The 20002-nt window shown below is 41.3% G+C and overlaps 1 protein-coding gene across 8 annotated transcripts in view; it reads left to right on the top strand.

Annotated features, from left to right (window-relative positions):
* Nucleotides 1–402: 402 nt before the first annotated feature.
* Nucleotides 403–20002, top strand: part of cdk5rap2 (CDK5 regulatory subunit associated protein 2) — a 162118-nt gene continuing 142518 nt past the window's right edge. For 7 of the 8 annotated variants that reach the window (XM_041193297.1, XM_041193298.1, XM_041193294.1 and 4 more), the window contains exons 1-3: nucleotides 403–639; nucleotides 9423–9493; nucleotides 11375–11442. In XM_041193297.1, the coding sequence (XP_041049231.1) occupies nucleotides 587–639; nucleotides 9423–9493; nucleotides 11375–11442 (192 nt within the window). In that variant the 5' untranslated portion in view covers nucleotides 403–586. Of the gene's footprint in view, nucleotides 640–2184; nucleotides 2206–9422; nucleotides 9494–11374; nucleotides 11443–20002 lie in introns of those variants that run through there. The other variant, XM_041193296.1, reaches the window with a different exon arrangement.

Below are 20002 nucleotides of genomic sequence, written 5' to 3'. Positions count from 1 at the left end.
TCTCTGTATCTCACACTCTCTCTGTATCTCACACACTCTGTATCTCACACACACTCTGCATCTCACACACTCTGTATATCTCACACTCTCTCTGTATCTCACACTCTCTCTGTATCTCACACTCTCTCTGTATCACACACACTCTCTGTTCACACACACACTCTGTATCTCACACACACTCTGTATCTCACATTCCCTCACAGCCTGTGGTTGACAGTTGGTCTCCGCGCAGGCGCGGCCCAGGTGGCGGTTGGCCCGTTCCCATGATGCCGCGCGATGGTTAAAATGGCGGCGTTGAAACGGGGACCGGAGCTGGATTGTTCTGATCCGCATTGACTCCTGTGTCGGGAAGGGGTTGGGGGGGGGGGGGGTGGTGGTGGCGGGGTGAGCGGCTGTGGCTCGATCCGGAGTGCGGGATCGGACCGGACCGGATCGGATCGGTGCGGAGCGGAGCGGAGCGGAGTGAGGGAGAGAGGGGAAGAGGGCTGATCAGCGGCTCCGCCATCCGGACCATCCCCCTGGCCGGGATCTGACAGTGAGAGAAATAGAAGCAGCTCCAGCCCCAGCTCCAGCTCCAGCTCCAGCCATGGACTCGGTTATTGGGGAAGACCCGACTTTACCGTTAGATTTTAACGGCAGGTGAGGCGGAGAGTTGAGTGAATTATATTGATGTGTGTGTCTGTGTGTGAGATTATTCAGTGTCTGGGATGGGGCTCGAGGCGGCCGCTCTCCCTGTTTGAATATGGGACCATTATTTTCCTCCTGAAATATCTCTGGACTGTCGGTCCCTGTGTAATTGGGGATTTCACCCCCTTGTCCTGTTAACACCGACCGTCTATTTGCCCGATCAAGCTGGTCTTTGACAACAATGCCTGTCTGTGTCGAGCCCGCACCCCCCCCCCCCCCCCCCCCCCGTTAACGGAAAATCTCTCAGGCGGTTCCTGACTGGACAGATTTCATATTTTAACCCCAACCAGGCGGAGCATCGAGCGACAAAGCTGCACTCGGGACTGGGACTGGGCCATGCGCAATCGCTCCTATTGTATTCCTTGTGTCAAGTCGATAAAATTGACATCCGACTGTTTGTTTGTTTGTAATTTGGGGGACTGATCTTCAGATTGTATTCCCGCTCTTTGTTAACTGCATCCCTCTGTTGGCCCTTAAGGAAAATGCAAACGGTACCGTCTAATTCATAAGCATTTTAATAATAACCTTCTCAATCATGAGAGAGACTTGAGTGTATCTTAAGTTAGTCTGTGTGCTCTGTGATCGAAAACAAAGCTTTATTTCTCGGAAAAATTGACACGTTTTCTTGCAACAGATTGTTTACTATATATATATGTATTAATTTATATTAAATCTTACCCTTCATTGTTATTGAGCATCAAATAGTGCTTGTAGCTTGAGAACCTTTGAGGAAAGTTAAAGTAGATTGCTCTTGCAGCAAAAAGTACAACGTAACAGGAGGGAAGACGCTAGTGTAACTGATAGTAGTTAATGGTATATGTTACCTGCCTTTTGTGGTGAAAGATAATACTTGGTCGCCCTGACAATGCACTATGCTAATTAGTGAACCAGTCCTCAGAAATTGTAGAGATATTTTCAAAGAACCAATTTCACAAATTGCTTTAGAAAAACCATTTATTAGATCTTGAACTTTTTGGTGGGTTGGAGCAGAGTTTTAATTTAGTGTGACTTATAACATCGCATGGTGTACTTTTAACTTGTACATAGACATTAATGTGTTCATGAGATGTGGGTGATGTTGGCAAGGTCACATTTATTTACCATCCCCAGTTGTCCTGAAATTGTGGTCAGTTGGCTTTATAAGCCTCTGTAGTACTTGTGGCGAAGGTGCTTCAACAGGAATGTTGACCCAGCAATGATGAAAGAAGAAACAAAAACAGAATTACCTGGAAAAACACAGCAGGTCTGGCAGCATTGGCGGAGAAGAAGAGTCAACGTTTCGAGTCCTCATGACCCTTCAACACCTGCTGAGTTTTTCCAGGTAATTCTGTTTTTGTTTTGGATTTCCAGCATCTGCACTTTTTTGTTATTATATTGATGAAAGAATGTTGGTGTATGCCCAAGTCAGGGTAATGTCACTTAAAGGAGAACTTGGAGCTTCTGCTGTTTGCATGATATTGCTGTTCTTTTTCTTCTCAGCAGCTGGGATGGTGGAAGCAGAAAAATGTTTTTGTATATGTAAGTCAATATTGTTATTGTGGAATGGTAACGTTATTAACATTATTGGGCTACCAAACCAGAGGTCTGGCCTGATACTCTGGTGACATGAGCTGGGGGAAAATTAGCTTCAATTAATTAATAAATCTGGAATGAAAAGCTAATCACAGTAAGAATAATCATGAAATGACAGGATTGTTGTACCCATCTGATTTACAAATGTCCTTTTAGGGAAGGAAATCTGCTGGCCTTACCTGGTCTGACCTACATGTGACTTCAGACCTACAGCAATGTAGTTCTTCATTACCCTCTAAATGGCCTAGCAAGCCACTCAGTTTCATCAAACTACTGCAGAAATGTTGAATAAGAATAAAACTGGGAGGATAATCTGGCGTTGACCTAGATACCAGAAACAACAAAGGCAGACTTTGCAAAGTCTTTCTCACTAACATCTCAGAACTTGTGCCATAATTTGGAGAGCTGTCCCACAGACAACTCAAGCAATAGCTTCAAAACAAAAATAAAAATACCTGGAAAAATTCAGCAGGTCTGGCAGCATCTGCGGAGAGGAACACAGTTCACGTTTTGACTCCATATGACTCCTCAACAGAACTGAGTAAAAATAGAAGAGAGGTGAAATATAAGTTGATTTAAGGGGGTGGGACAAGTAGAGCTGGATAGAGGGCCAGTGATAGTTGGAGATAGCCAAAAGCTGTCACTGACAAAAGGACAAAGAGGTGTTGAAGGTGGTGATATTATCTGAGGAATGTGCTAATTAAGGGTAGAAAGCAGGTCAAACAAGGTACAGATGGCCCTAGTCGGGGTGGGATGGGGTGAAGGAATCAAAAAAGGCTAAAAGGTAGAGATAAAACAATGGATGGAAATACATTTAAAAATAATGGAAATAGGTGGGAAAAGAAAAATCTATATAAATTATTGCAAAAAAAGGGGGGGAATCGGAAAGGGGGTGGGGATGGAGGAGAGAGTTCATGATCTAAAATTGTTGAACTCAATATTCAGTCCGGAAGGCTGTAAAGTGCCTAGTCGGAAGATGAGGTGCTGTTCCTCCAGTTTGCGTTGAGCTTCACTGGAACATTGCAGCAGGCCAAGGACAGACATGTGGGCATGAGAGCAGGGTGGAGTATTGAAATGGCAAGCGATAGGGAGGTCTGGGTAATGCTTGCGGACAGACCGAAGGTGTTCTGCAAAGGGGTCACCCAGTCTGCATTTGGTCTCTCCAATGTAGGGGAAACCGCATTGGGAGCAACGAATGCAGTAGACTGAATTAAGGGAAATGCAAGTGAAATGCTGCTTCACTTGAAAGGAGTGTTTGGGCCCTTGGACGGTGAGGAGAGAGGAAGTAAAGGGGCAGGTGTTGCACCTTCTTTGGTTGCATGGGAAGCTGCCGTGGGAGGGGGTTGAGGTGTAGGGGGTGATGGAGGAGTGGACCAGGGTTTCCCAGAGGGAACGATCCCTGCAGAATGCCGTCGGGGGGTGAAGGGAAGATGTGTTTAGTGTGGCATCATGCTGGAGTTGGCGGAAATGGCGGAGGATGATCCTTTGAATGGTGGGGTGATAAGTGAGGACAAGGGGGACCCTATCATGTTTCTGGGAGGGAGAGGAAGGTGTGAGGGCGGACGCATGGGAGATGGGTCGGACATGGTTGAAGGCCCTGTCAACCACCGTGGGTGGAAAACCTCGGTTAAGGAAGAAGGAAGACATGTCAGAGGAACTGTTTTTGAAAGTGGCATCATTAGAACAGCTGCGACGGAGGCGAAGGAACTGAGAGAATGGGATGGAGTTCTTACAGGAAGCGGGGTGTGAGGAGCTGTAATAGCTTCATGCAACTACACTAATCAAATCATGCTTCAGAGCCAATGTCTCAGATCCATACATCATCTTCCCTGTCTATGTCTTGCCCTTCTGCTGGGCAGATCCACCAGAGGTGATTTGGTATACAGTTGGGATGGAATGGCCCTGGGAATCCTGAAAATTGACTCTGGACCCCATGAAGTCTCTTGGCATCAGGTCAAACCTGGGCAAGGAAACCTCCTGCTGATTACCACCTACTACCCTCCCTCAGCAGATTAATCAGTATTCCTCCATGTGGAACACATTTGGAAAAAGCAACCAGCATAGCAAGTGCACAGGAAGAACTCTAGGTGAAGGACTTCAATCTCCGTCATCAAGAGCACTTTGGTAGCATCACAACTGACTGTGCTGGTTTGAGTCCTGAAGGACCTTTCTGCCAGGCTGGACCTGCAGCAGGTGATGAGAGAACCAACAAGAGGTAAAAGCCTCACCAATCTACTTGTTGCAGATGTATCTGACCATGACAGTGTTAGTGGGAGTGACCACTGCACAATCATTGTGGCGATGAAGTCCTTTGCACTGACAACACCCTGCAACATGTGTGACACTACCACTGGGCTATATGGGATAAATTCAGAACAGCTCTGACAGTTCAAAACTGGGCAGCCATGAGGCACTGTGGGCCATCAGCAGCAGCAAAATTATATCCAACCATAATGTATAATATCATGGCCTGGCATATCTCTTACGACGATTATCATCAAGTCAGAAGGCCAACCCTGGTTCAGTGAAGAGTGTAGGAGACCATGCTAGGAACAGCAGCAGGCAAATCTAAAAATGAGGTACCAACCTGGTGAAGCTACAACACAGGACTACATGCATAACAGCAGAAGCAACATGCCTTGGACTAAGCAATCCAATAACCAATGTATCAGATTAAAGCTCTGCAGTGCTGCCACATCAGTCATAAATAGTGGTGGACAATTAAACAACTAACCTGAGGAGGAGGCTGCACAAATATCTCCATCATCAGTGAGTTTGCGATCCAGCACATTAATGCAAAAGACAAGGCAGAAGCCGTTGAAACCATCTTCAGCCAGGACTGTAGCATGGATAGTCCATCTCCTGAGGTCACCAGTCTTCAATTGATTCGATTCACTCCATGTGATATTAAGAAACTGTTGAAAACACTGGATACAGCAAAAGACAACATCCTGGCTATAGTACTGAAAACTTGTGTTTAGAACTAGCAGTGACCTTAGCTGTTTTGGAACAACTTGGCTATAACATTGACATTTATCTGACAATGTGGAAAATTGTCATGGTATGTTGTGTCCACAAAAAACAGGACAAATCCAATCTAGCCAGATATCCATCTGTCTACTCTCAGTTTGCAAAGTGATAGTAAAAATAGTAAGAATTGAGAACAAGAGGGCACAAATTTAAGGTGATTGGAAAAAGGAACAATGGACACATGAGAAAAAACATTTTCATGCAGTGAGCAGTTGGGTTCTGGAATGCGCTGCCTGAGTGTGTGGTGGAAGCAGGTTCAATTGAAGCATTCGAAGGGGAATTGGATTATTATCTGAAAAGGAGGAATTTTCAGGGCTACATGGAGAAAGCTGGGGAGTGGCACCAGGTAAATTGTTCCCTCAGAGATCCAGCACAGGCATGACGGACCAAATAGCCTCCTGTAACCATTCTGTAATTCTAACTGTTGCCAACAATGCTAACAGGTGGCACTTATTCCACAACAACCTTCTCACTGCTCATTTTGAGTTCCGCCAGCTCCAAAGCTCATTGCAACCTTGACCCAAACAGAAGCAAAAGAACTGAATTCCAGAGATGAGATGAGTGACTGCCACTGACATCAAGTCATTAAGGAGCCCTAGTAAAATTGAAGTCATTTGAAATCAGGGGAAAACTCCACTAATTGGAGAGCACCAAGCGCAAAGGAAGATGATGGTGATTGTTGGAGGTCAATCACCTTAGCCCCAGGTCATCGGTGCAAGAGTTCCTCAGGGCAGTGTCCTAGGCCCAATCCATTTTCAGCTGCTTCATCAATGACCTCCCCATCTTCATCAAAAGGTCAGAAATGGGGATATTTACTATATTCAGCACCTTTTGTGACTCCTCAGATACTGAAGCAGTCTGTGTCTGTATGCAGCAAGACCTGGACAACATTCAGGTTTGGGCTGAAAAGTGGCAAGTAATATTCACACCACACAAGTGCCAGGCAATGACCATCTCCAACAAGAGAGAATCTAAACATCACCCCTTTCTCATTCAATGGTATTTCCATTGCCGAATCCCCTACGATCAATGTCCAGGAGCTTGTCATTGACTAGTAACTTAACTGGACATGCCATTATAAATATAGTGGCTACAAGGAAACATTTAGAGGCTGGGACTTGTACATCAAGTAATTCACCTCCTGACTCTCCAAAGCTTGGCCGCCACCCACAAGGCACAAGTCAGGAGTATGACGGAATACTCTCCACTTGCCTGGATGAGTGTAGCGCCAACAACACTCCAGAAGCTTGACATCATCCAAGACAAAGCAGCTGGTTTGATTGGCACAGCACGCTTCATTCATTTACTCACTCCCTTCACCACTGTTGCATAGAGGCAGCAGGGTGTACCATTTACAAGGTGCACTGCAGCAACTTGCCAAGGCTCCTTCGACAACACATTACACACCCTTAACCTCAACAACCTAGAAGGACAAAGGCAATAGATGTATGGGAACGCTTCCCGCCAAGCCCCACACCATCCTAATTTGAAATAATAACATTGTTCCTTCACTGCTAAATCAAAATCCTGGAACTCTCTTCCTAACAGCAGCGTAGGTGTATCTACACTACATGGACTGCAACGGTTCAAGAAAATGGCTCACCACCTTCATGAGCATTTCAGGATGGACAATAAATACTGGCCATGTCGGTGGTGCTTGCATCTCAAGGAAGAATAAAAAAATTCAAATAATTTGCATTTGCTAGATTGCTTTAGATGTTGGGAATTATGTGAAGCTTTTGCCTATGGCAGTTTTTATTTGTTCCTGAGAGATAAGTGACACTAGCAATGCAGGATTTATTTTGTTGCTCAAGCGTGGAATTTGAGATACTTTGGCTTGCTACACTAAGCTGCTATACTTATGCATGTCGTCATCAGACTTTCACCCACAAAGTTTGGCTGACATTCACAATGATAAAGCAAATTCTATAAGCAGACTGAAGGAAATCAAAACCTATGCCTGTATGCATGGTGTAAGTGCAGTAATGGGACTACAAATTGTCGCTTTTAAAATCTAAAAGCTTGCGTTTTACATAATGCACTTTGTGACCTCAGTGTCGAGTTTTGACATTTATCGTTGTTGTGAAAGAAACACAGCATCCAATTTGTGCACTGCAATGCACCACAAAAATGAAATAAATGACCAGTTTTAATTACATAGGTTAAAATTATTGGCCAGGATCCACTTCTGTTCTTTAAATAGTGCCATGGGATCGTTTACATCCATCTGAAAAAGATAGACGTGGCCTCAGTATAACATCTCAATCAACCATTTTTTTTAACCTTTTTTATTCTTTTGTGGGATGTGTGCCTCACTGGCAAGGCCAGCGCCTGTTGTCCATACCTAATTGCCCTTGAATTGATTGGCTTGCTAGACCATTTCAGAGGGCAGTTAAGAGCCACACCACATTGCTGTCACCATTGCTGAAACTAGCTTTCAATTCCAGCTTATTTAGTTGAATTTAAATTCCACCAGCTGCCGTGGTGCAATTTGAACCCTTATCCCTAGAGTGTTAGCCTGGGTCTCTAGGTTACTTGTCCAGTGACATTACCATTACACCACCATCTCCCCTGACTGCACTGAAACATCAGCCTAGATTATGTTCCTTTGTGTTTGGCATGGGGCTTGAACCCATTACCACCTGACTCAGATAAGTGTGCTACCACCGAGCCAAAGCTGACATTTTACCTATGGTTTAATCTAAAGGAGATCACATGGGATTTCCATGACATCCTGCTGCCTACTAGGAAAGGTGGCAAATGCCACACTGTGTGTCTATGTTCAGGCTAAACTTTTATAGAAAGCAGTTCGGAAACAGCCAGATGCTAGTACCATAAGTACCTTGGCACAATAAAGGTATAATTCTTTACAGAAGTTTAATGTCCATTTGGGAATACCTTTCTTATCTTGGTAAAACTGCCCTTTGTAGATTTCCTAACTTAATATCACATATAAGTACTATGAATCCTGTGTAAATTTTGAAGAATAGATGACCTCACTTAATCCAGGATTTGCATATCAATTTATGCTCTAACTGTGTTCAGTCTGATTTAGCATCGAGAACAATATACTTGTCTTGGATGGACCACAATTTCCTTTAGCTAAACATTGGAATGACTGACAACTTTTGAGTTTTGTACCCTTGACTTCTTTCCCTGATTGGGCTGAAGTAGACAAACAGGTGTCCTGTTTGACTCTGAGTTGAGCTTCCAGCCCCACTTCCTCCTCATCACAAAGACTAACCCTAATGTTTCCCACCATTTGGCTTTATCTCAGCTGATAAGCTGCTGAAACTCTCATTCATGCTTTTCATCTTCAGACTTGGCTGTTTCAGTGCTCTCCTGCCTGTCCTCCATCCTTTGACTCTTCCTATGTATCATCCACTTTAAATTTTGCTCAGCTGTAGCTAAAGCTATGCCCTTGTTTGTGACCACTGCCAGCTCTACAAGCTTGCTTTGTTATGGGATATTTTTTCTACATTGAAGGCACTGTGGAAATACAAATCGTTGTTCTGGATTGTCATAAATGCTCTTACCAACAGCAAGTCTGTACAACAATCTCTGTATTTTGTATAATGTATAACCTGAGGAAAGCAGGTTGATGATCCCTCATCAGATCACTTAGAGCATTTTATGAATGTTCCCTTGTATAATATTATCATTACTTCATTACTGATTCATTCATTTTACTTTATGCCTCTATTTATAAAACCTGAAATTAGTCTTTTTATGCTGTTGCCGTGTGCATTTTGAAACCTAAGCTTTGTAATTCAGAAGGTGGAAATTTTGAATGTGCTTTACTGTATTATTCACACCTCCTACAGCTGAAGAGGTATTTTTATGCATTCATGATGGTACTGCAAGCACACAGCCAGAGGCTTTACTGTAGGATTAATTCCCATATACTAAATTAACTGCGCAACTAGAAAAACTCATCTAATGTGTTTATATAGTTTGTGAAATTCTTGTGTAGGGAAAATGATTGCAACCTTTCAAGATGCTATATGTGACATAGACCCAGCTTTGTTTCTGTCTTTTGTCTGCACAGGTAAACTAAATTACATTTTGGTATTGCTTGTTATAGTTGTCTTGGCTATAATTTTTTTAATGAAAAATTTGCTTATACATTCCAGCTCCAATGTCTCTAAACTGCCAGATATCACTGTTGCTGCAGCCAACAGTCCTGTCAAAGAAAATTCCCTTGGTAGGTACATTGTTTTGATTTAATTTCACCTTCATAGATGGTTACCTGTAGTCTATCCTTAGCCATTGCTGGCAATTAACTCTCTCTCCTACCTCGGTGTTTCTTAATGTAGTCCACAAAGTTCAAACGTGGATCAGTAATTGCTCTGTTCAATCTGTACCCTGCCTGCTGTAGCAGGCTGGCACCATGTTTCCATGATAATCATTTGGTAAACTACTTCAGTGCAGTAGACTTGTCTTTATATTTCCTAGTTTATAGTGAAGAGCAAGATTTTTTTTCTGTCCACTAGCTCCACAAATAGCCTGCAGTCCTTGGTGCTTTTGCCTACTGATGGCAATGGGGATGTCTGCAACTTGTACTCCATGCAGTCATGACAGAAAATATTCCTTACTAGCAAATGAAATTATACTGGAAATCTTGAAGCCAAATGCGTTTTGAAGTATTTAACAAAATGTTAATCAATTCCTGTAAAAGGCAAATCCAGTTTAGAATCTATTATTCAACTTCAGTTTGTTACAATTTATGGCTTCATCTCTCCAAACTTTTTTTTAAAAATTCTGACCCGTGTGAGAGATGGAAACCCCTTTAGGACTGTGGATTATTGTGGACCTATGGGCAGAATTTTGCTCTTGTTGGATGGGCCTGGGAGTGGCCGTGAAGCTAACTGCCACCCGTGTTCGAGCCCCGACATATATTTCATGCGGCTGGCCAATTAACGGCCAGCCAGTGTGAAATGCACACTGCAGCACTCTGAGCTGCCGGGGTGGGGGCAGGAGGAGCATGGAAGTGTACACATGCGTTGGGGTGTGCAGAATAAAAGCTCCCTGAGGCACAGTGCTTCCTCAGGGAGCTGAAGATTTTTAACAATAAAAACAAACATTAAAAATAATGAAAATATGTCCACTCATGTAGCTCTGTCACATGGGCAGGGACATGTTAAACATAAGTGTTAAAAGTTTTAAATTTTCTTTTTAATCACTGGTCAAAACCTCATCCTGCTCGTGGGTGAGGTTTCGCCAAAAATGCAAAGGCCACTTAGCCTTTTCGCACACCTGCCAACTGAACGGTTGGATGGGCAGCAAAAAGTTCAAGTCAGTTGGTTGCTTAAGGGCCTTAATAAGCCAATTAATTAATGCCAGGCACGGTTCCAACTCCCGCACTTGTCCACCGACTGAAATATCGTGCGTCATTTTACGCTCATTCGGATCAGGTGCTCGCCCGCCTGACGAGCGCAATATTCTGGCCTATATGTAATATTGCTAACCTTTTTTATAGGCACTTTTATATTATGTTGAATAATAATTATAATGACATTGTTTAACTTTTAATAGGAACAAGCAGTATTTCTGTAACTTCACAAACAAAAATAAAATTGTGTTGTAGTTTTGCTTTCTACATTGGATTAAATCATTTAATGGTGCTACATACTCTGCAGCCTATCTGAGTAGCAAGAAGATTTATCAACTAAAAGGTTGAATAGATACCTTTTTATAAACTTCTGCATGTTATTCTTGAAATGTATTTGCATTTTTAAAAAAAATATATTTTTGTCCAGCTCTTTAATAGGTTTGTGCTTTAAATAGAGATGCAATAATATTCAGTTGTATCACTCTTTTACCAGTAGATCCCCTAGTTTTTTGGAAACCTATTTGCATAAAGTTGGTCTAGACATCAGCTTTAACTAAAATACAGGCAGACCAGCTACACTCTGTTTGCATATTTTTCCTCCCACACGGTAGAAAGATGTAATCAATCATATTTGTCTTGTTTCAGTACTGAAGGGCTGTTGACTCTGGGTACAGTTCCAATCCTTTGTTTTATCCTTCACTATGACAACCTTATTTGGACATTTTCACTTAATCTTTTTGTCTTAATTTTCAGTGCTCCCGAATATTACTAGTGGGAAATTGTCTCCAGTTCGTGCTCGTACCATGAAAGAATTTGAAACGGTAGGTTAGAAACCAGTTGTATGTAAATATTACTTTAACATCTCAGAAAAGATTAATTCTAATCACCAGTAATCTTCTTCAAACTACATTAGAACTGCACCAATTCCAGAAGTGTTCCTTCCTTGAATAAAATCCCGAGATGTTTTTTTTTCTTCCATACTTTTAATACTTATAAATCATCAGTATTTATTGATGTGAATGAAGTAAAGGACAGATGCCATTGCAGTTCAACTGATATATTTGATTCATGAGATTTTCATATCATAACTCTTCAGATATGTTTTTCTTTATATTGTCAATTATTCTCCAACTTGGTGTACACTTATGTTCATTTTCAAATGAATTTGGACTATTTTTCCAAAAGGAAAATTTTGACCTTTGACCCTTCTTTGCTCCAACAAAATCTACTATCTTCCAGAAATCCTAGGAAAAATATCTGAATTGCACAATGGACTTATGAGTTATTGTAGTCAAAGGGTACTGCCCTACCATTAAGAGTCTCAAAATATATTTGCACTTTTTTTTTCCTCCACTTCCCTTCATTCTCTAGCTTAGGGACTTTCCTTCACACTTATTGGGTTGAATGAATCCCTGCGCCACCCTGTGTTGTAAGATGGGTAATAAAAAACCTTTCTTGGGTAAAATCAGTTTAAAATAGAAGCAAAACTCCTGATGATGCTTTTGTAGCACTATTCGAAATCTTGCAAATAAATTGAGTATATTAAGCATTTGTGATGTCTTTTTTTGGTTGCTTATTGCATAGCAAATACCGTAATTCTTAGAATGTTGAGAATTAATGGCAATTGAGGGTCTGGACGTTTAACATTCTGTAACTTATCAGAAAATGAAAAAGTAATGCAGCTTGTTGAAGAGCACTCAATTGTAAGCTGCTCAGAACTGCATTATATAGCCCTACTTGAAGAATCTAATTTATGTTCCTTTCTCAAATTGTGCATTTTTCAAAAAAATCTTTATTTAGAAATGAAACACTTAAGAAACTTCAGTGTCTGATTGTCCAGTTGAAGATTCCTGGGAAGAAAGTTTATTATCCCAGTCAGAAATCTCTTAAATTTAAGGTCTGATTAATTAAGCTTGTTGTTTACAATCTGGCTTGATTTATATAACTGGGTTAGAAAATACTGATCAGGAGGTGGATTTTCAAAAAGCTAACTAGATTGGGGACTTGTATGTCTGCTCTTTTAAAGGGAGGAAATTAATTACAGCTGAGCAGTTCCGTCTGGTCACTTTTTGCTGGCTTATGAAGAAGGGTTCTTTTGTGTTTTGCTGAAACAACTGAACCATTACTGAGTTAATCTTAAAAAGATGTTTTGAGTTTAAGATTCTCCTGGTTCACATATATATTTGTCAGTCTGTACTTGGTGTGTGCCTTTCAATAGCTACGTACCTTAACACTCAGCAGTGAATAGTTGAAATTGCCTGGCTCAATCCAGCAAAAGCTTCTTGGCAGCATTGATAGTCAAGCCTTTGGGCCATGTAGCTAAAGGTAAAGAAAGCACTGAACTGGGAGAATAGCTTCATTTAGTGTTAATCAACAATGAGGCCACATAATTGCTAAACAGGGTGATAATGTGATGTCATTCTTTATTGATATCAAAACTGTTCTGATTTTTTAAAAAAATAGCTTTTAACTTACTAAATGACTTCTTAATGGATGCAGATAACATCAAAAGCTTATGGGAAGAATTTTTCAGTCAGCGAGCAGGGCTGGGGCCTGCTCGCCAACATGTAAATAGACATGCGGTGACGTCGGGCATGCATCCCAACGTCATGGCGCGTCATTCAGCCTTTCAGTTCGGCGGGCCTATTAAGGACATTTAAATGTCAATTAAAGTTATTAGCTGAGCTGCCCATCCAACCCAGGCGGCCTTCGCATTTTTCATGGAACCTCATCCACGGGCGGGATGAGGTTCCATGAAGGGGTTATAAATTAAATACATTTTTTCATTAATGTTCCTTGACATGTCCCAGCTCATGCATGCACAGAAGAGTGCAGGCCCCAACTCAGTGAATTCTACCCCCACTCACCCTGTACAGGGAGCGCACAGCACTTCTGGGCGCACGTCCAGAAGAGTTTTATTGTCCAAAGCTTTGGTACATTTTAAATTTATTTAATTAATATTAAATTGATGCTTCTAGTTCTTCATTTAATAGTTCCTTTGTTGCCTGGCCTTAATCCCTTACTTCCACAGTACAATTCCCTAGATTCTTCTGGCTCTACGTATGCAGACAATCAGAACACTGGGGTAAGGGATGTATAACCAGGAAGGGGAAACTTTCCTTGTGCCTTATGGTTCACACTTGACTCTGTTTTCCACCACAGTTACCCAGCTAAGTATATATTTCAGGGCTTGCTTTGTTGCTGCAGCAGTGCCAACTGTCTCATGGAAAACAACCAAACTGATGAGATCAGATGGTATGGAGTACAATACTGTACTGTCTCCATGTTTTGTATCTCGAATGCTGGTTAATTGTATTTGTATCTGATTTTGTTTTTGCTTATATTTGTCAGCTTGTACTTGATTAAAATCAGTGCAAGGAATTTTGGGACAGTGTTTGGCATGAGGTTTTATGACTTATACTTGCGTAAGGTTATGTAAAATTGCAGTTTAGGAGAGGAAGAAATGAATTTGCTTCTCAAAGTAAAACCCTTTGGTTATTGAAATTAACAGATACAGCAAAGTAGTTACGAACAATATGATATAAATACAGAATTAAATAATGCGCAGGTGATGCGCTGTTTCACCTTTTGACTGCTTCTCTGTTGCCAGGCTGCTTGTTCAATGTCAAGTCTTGTATATGATGCAATTGTTATCCAGTTGAACAATGGGACAACCATTGTCTTTGACCTCCACTACAACCTCTATATTCTTGCCACTGATTTTAGCCCCCATCATTATTTTCAGTTAAACTTGACTATTTGCAACAATGGCATCCTGTTCAAACCTGAGCTGAGCTTCCAGCACCATGTCCTCTCTATCACAAAGATTGTCGACTGATGCTGCCCTGTCCAGCCTCCTGTGTCCTGTACCATATCCCATAGGTGCTGCCCATGCACTGCCTCTGTCCATGCTGACCTACATTGACTCCCAGCCCCTAATGCATCAAACGTAAAATTGTCACCTTTTTTTAAGTCCCATCATGGACTTCCCCCTTGCTATTTCCAACCACTTTTAGCCCCCCACCTCCATGAATTCTATTCCTCTGACTCTGGCCTATACACTTTCCCTGGCTTTCTATCTCTGTCTCCTTTTTAAGACTCTCCTTAAAACCTACATCTGAAAACATCTCTTATCTTGTCCATTGCTTACTGTCCATTTATTATTTTTTTTTAGTTACACTCCTGAAGGGGCATTATTCAACTTTAAAGGTACTATGTAAATGTAAGTTGTTGAACTATAACTAGGCTATTATTTACGTTTATATAACCCCTTCTTAAAATGAGAAAGCCTCCCAAGGCACTTTGAAAAGTAACATGAAATGCCTGGATGTATGTTCCTTTTGAGTCTCAGTTATGGGTGGCGTATTTAAGAAGGGGAATTGGGGAACAGATGAGAGTTTTTTTTTAGAAATGTGTATCTCAAATGATCCTTGTCTGAAATGGAATAAAGTTGTTGTTTTATTTGGAGTTTAAAAAAAAATCAATTCAGTTTAGTGGCTCATAATTCAATCTGGTCGATCAAATCATAAAATAGCAAGGTGGGGGGGTGGAATAAATTGAATATCCCAGCTGTATTTATTAGGGTACTGGCCAGAATGGATCATTGCAGCAAAGGATCTTCTGAAATCCAACTGTTTTTATTTTAGGGATGAAATTGGACAATGTTGCAATATCCATGTACTACTTGTTATCTTTCAACTACATAGTGAGCTGGAAATTCTATCCACATATCTTAAACGCTCTCAGAATAGATTTCAAACTTGGAGGAGGCCCCCTGCACTCAATGTCCCCATTTAAAATAGGCAATCACTTTTTTAAAGCAGCCAAGAAGCGAAAACCATTTTCATTATCATCAATTCCCAAGTTATGTCTTAAATGCTTCATTTATTTTGTCCAGGAAGAGCTGTGCTTATTTATGTTTGCACCTCTGTTCTTGCTTGAGTGCACTGAAGAATGATAAATAAGGTATTTGAATAAAGCTACTGTAGTTGCTTTGCATGCAGTCTTGTTTGGTTTCTTCAATATTGATCAACAGTGTGTAAAACAGGACATAAGAATGTGAGAACTTGAATCGATACTTCTGTTGGTTTACAGCTTCGTGGTGCATTTATTCTACAACCATTCCCCAACCTGGGAACAAAAAGCAAGAATTGTTGTGTATAACCTAATTGAGTAGATAAAGTAATAAGACAGAGCATTAGGATTCAGAGAAGCATTTTATTTCCTGATTAAATTGAGATGCTGACTCCAGGTGTGAGAGAGCGAGTGTGTTAGTTATATGGACCATTGCATATAGTGATTTGCATGAATACATCCATTATGAAAGGTTGAGACAGTGCCTCCTCCTGCCCTTTCCTCTTTTTCCTTTTTGCTGCCTTTTCAGGAAGAGAGTTCCAAAGTCTCACAACTTTGAGAAAAAAATTTCACCACATTCCCATTTTAAATGGGCGACCCCCTATTTTTAAGCAGTGACCCCTAGTTCTAGATCCTCCTACAAGAGGAAACATCCTCTCCACATCCACCCTGCAAGATCTTATATGCTTCAATCAAGTCGCCTCTTACTCTTCTAAACTCCAACGGATACAAGCCTAGCTTGTCCCAATCTATCCTTGTAAGACAACCCACCCATTCCAGGTATTAGTCTGGTAAACATTCTCTGCCTTCTCTGAATTGCTTCCAATTCATTTACAGCCTTCCTTAAATAAGGTGACCCAAACTGTACACAGTACTCCAGATGTGGTCTCACTAGTGCTCTGTATAACTGAAGCATAACCTTCCAACTTTTGCATTCAATTCCCCTCGCAATAAGTGAAAACATCCAATTAGCTTTCTTAATAACTTGCTGTACCTGCATACTAGCCTTTTGTGATTCATGCACCAAGACACCCAGATCGCTCTGCAACTCAGAGCTCTGCAGTCTCTCACCATTTAGATAATATGCTTCTCTTTTTACCTTCCTGCCAAAATGGACAATTTCACATTTTCCCACATTATACTCTATTTGCCAGATCTTTGCCCACTCACTGAACCTATCCATATCTTTTTGTAGCCTCCTTATGTCCTCTTCACAACTTACTTTCCTACCTATCTTTGTTATCAGCAAATTTGGCAACCAGCCCATCCATCCCATCATCCAAATCATTTATATAAATTGTAATCAGTGCAGGTCCCAGCACTGATCCCTGTGGCACACCACTCGTTATATCTTGCCAACCTGAAAAAGACCCTTTATGCCTTCTCCCTGCTACCTGTTAGCCAACCCATCATCTATTGGTCTTATGGCCAGTTAGCTTAACATCTGTCATTGGGAAAATGTTAGAGTCTATTATAAAGAATGTAATAGCAGAGCATTTAGAAATGCATAATATGATTAAGCAGAGTCAACATGGCTTCATGAAGGGGAAATCATGCCTGACAAATTTATTAGAATTCTTTGGGGAGGTAACAAGCAGAATAAATAAAGAGGAACCGGTAGGTGTAATATATTTGGATTTCCAAAAGGCATTCGATAAGGTACCACATATAAGGCCACTTAATAAGACAAAAGCCCCTGGTGTTGGGGTAGTATATTAGCATGGATAGAGGACTGGCTAACCAATAGAACACAGAGTTGGGATACGGGGGAGCATTTTCAGGATGGCAACATGTAACTTGTGGAGTGCCACGGGGGTCAGTGCTGGGGCCACAACTATTTAATGACTTGGATGAGGGAAGTGAATCTACTATCACCAAGTTTGCGGATGTCACAAAATTAGATGGGAAGGAAAGTGGTGAGGATAACACAAAGAGTCTACAGAGGGATATAGACAGGTTAAGTGAGGGGGCAAAAATGTGGCAGATGAAATATAATGTGGGAAAATGTAAAGCTATGCACTTTGGCAGGAAAGATAGAGGAGCTGAATATTACTTAAATGGGGAAAGACTGAAAAAAACTGCAGCACAGAGGGATTTGGGGGTCCTTGTACATGAATCACAAAAAGCTAGCATATAAGTTCAGCAGGTAATAGGTAAGGCAAATGGAATGTTGGCCTTTATTTCAAAGGAATGGAGTATAAAAATAAGGAATTCTTGCTAAAGCTATACAATGCACTAGTTAGATCACACCTAGAATACTGTGAGCAGTTTTGGTCCCCTTATGTAAGGAAGGATATACAGGCATTGGAGGCAGTCCAGAGAAGGTTCACTCGGTTGATCCCAGGGATGGAGGGATTTTCTTATGAGGAGAGGTTGAGTAGGTTGGGCCTGTACTCATTGGAGTTTAGAAGAATGAGAGGCGACCTTATTGAAACAAATAAGATTCTTAGGGGGCTTGACAGGGTGAGTGCTGAGAGGTTGTTTCCCCTTGTGGGAGAGTCTGGAGCCAGAGGGCATAATCTCAGACTACAGGGGTGCCCATTTAAAACAGATGAGGAGAAATTTCTTCTCTCAGAGGGTAGTATATCTGTGGAACTCTTTACCGCAGAGACCTGTAGAGGCTGGGTCATTATGTATATTCAAGGCTGAGGTAGACAGATTTTTAATCAGTAAGGGAATCAAAGGTTATGGGGAAAAGGCAGGAAAGTGGAGTTGAGGATTATCAGATCAGCCACAATCTCATTGAATGGTGGAGCAGACTCAATGGGCTGAATGGCCTACTTTTGCTCCTACATCTTATGGACCTATCCATGCCAATATGTTACCACCCATACCATGAGCTTTTATTTTACACAATAACCTCTGATGTGACATTTTATCAAATGCCTTCTGGAAATCTAAGTGCAGTACATCCACTGGTTCCCCCATTATCCACAGCACATGTTACTTTCTCAAAGAACTCCAATAAGTTGGTCAAACATGATTACCCTTTCACCAAACCATGTTGACTCTGCCTGATTACCTTGAACTTGTCCAAATGCCCTGCTTTAACTTATTTAATACTATCTTCTAATGTTTTCCTTATGACAGATATTAAACTAACTGACCTGTAGTTCCCTGCTTCTTGTCTCCCACCCTTTTTGAATAATGGAGTTACATTTGCTATCATCCAATCTAATGGGACCTTCCCCGGACCTAGGGAAACCAATGCATCAACTATCTCTCTAGCTACTTTTTTTAAGACCCTAGGATGAAGCCCATCAAGATGTGGGCACTTGCCAGCCTGCAGCTCCAACAATTTACTCAGGAAAATTACAATCACCAGAGAAATGGCACTGAGTTCCTCTCTCCCTTCCATTTCCTGATTTATAGCTGCTTCTGGGATGTTACTTGAATCCTCTATAGTGAAGACTGATGCAAAATACCTGTTCAATTTATCTGCCATCTCCTTGTTTTCCATTATCAGCTCTCCAGACTCACATTTTCTTTAGGACCAACGCTCATTTTGTTAACTTGTTTATTTTTAAAATACTTATAGAAACTCTTATTATCTGCTTTTATATTTCTGGCTAGCTTTCTCTCGTACTCTAATTTTTCCCTCCTTATTAATCTTTTAGTCATCCTTTGCTGTTCCTTATACTCTGTCCGATCTTCTGACCTTCCACCTGTCTTTGCACAATTGTATAATTTTTCTTTTAAGTTTGACACTACCTTTAACCTTTCTAGTTAACCACAGATGATGTGTCAGGCCTTTGGACTTTTTCTTACTCGTCAGAATGTATCTATTCTGTGTGTTCTGAACTATCCCCTTAAATATTTGCCACTGCATCTCTATCGATCTATCCCTTAACATAATTTGCCAATTCACTTCAGCTTTGCTCTGCTTTCATGCCCTCATAATTGCCATTATTTAAGTTTTAAAACATGGCCTTAGATCCACTCCTCTCCCTCAAACTGAATGTAAAATTCAATCATATTATGGTTGCTGCTACATAGGGGCACCTAGAAGAGCCATAGTTGAAAAAAATTAGAGCTGGATATATACATTTTTGTGATGGAGGGCATGGAATTAGAAACTATGCTCTGGATCATATAGGGTGCCATGATTGTAAACAGATGAATCAACCTGAGGTACTGGCTGGGGTGAGGGTATGGAATTTGTAGCAGCAGCCAAAGATGAAGGCTTTAGTTGTCCCAGTGTTTGGCTGGAGGAAGTCACAACTCTTCCAAGATTGCTTGTCAGATCTGCAGTCTTGAGGGTCAGTTAAAGGGTTGACAGTTGTGAAGTGAGCATGCATACGGACATGTTACTGTTCCTTGAGGGGGAACACTTACAAGATGAGACCAAGAATGATTACTTTGGGAAGACACTAAGAATGGGGAGAGAAGCCATGGGTGCTCTGGCTAAGGTTGGAGAGATGAGAGTAGAACCAAGTGAAGATAATCCCATGAATCAGGATAGTGGAAAGAGATACCAGAGGTGGGTACTGTGTTCAAGACAGCAGAGCCTCTCTGATTTGTGGCCAT

The sequence above is a fragment of the Carcharodon carcharias genome, chromosome 8 (genome assembly GCF_017639515.1).
Source record: "Carcharodon carcharias isolate sCarCar2 chromosome 8, sCarCar2.pri, whole genome shotgun sequence".
Taxonomy (NCBI): domain Eukaryota; kingdom Metazoa; phylum Chordata; class Chondrichthyes; order Lamniformes; family Lamnidae; genus Carcharodon; species Carcharodon carcharias.
The sequence above is the reverse complement of the archived record's forward strand: the minus strand, read 5'-3'. Positions and strand labels throughout refer to the sequence as shown.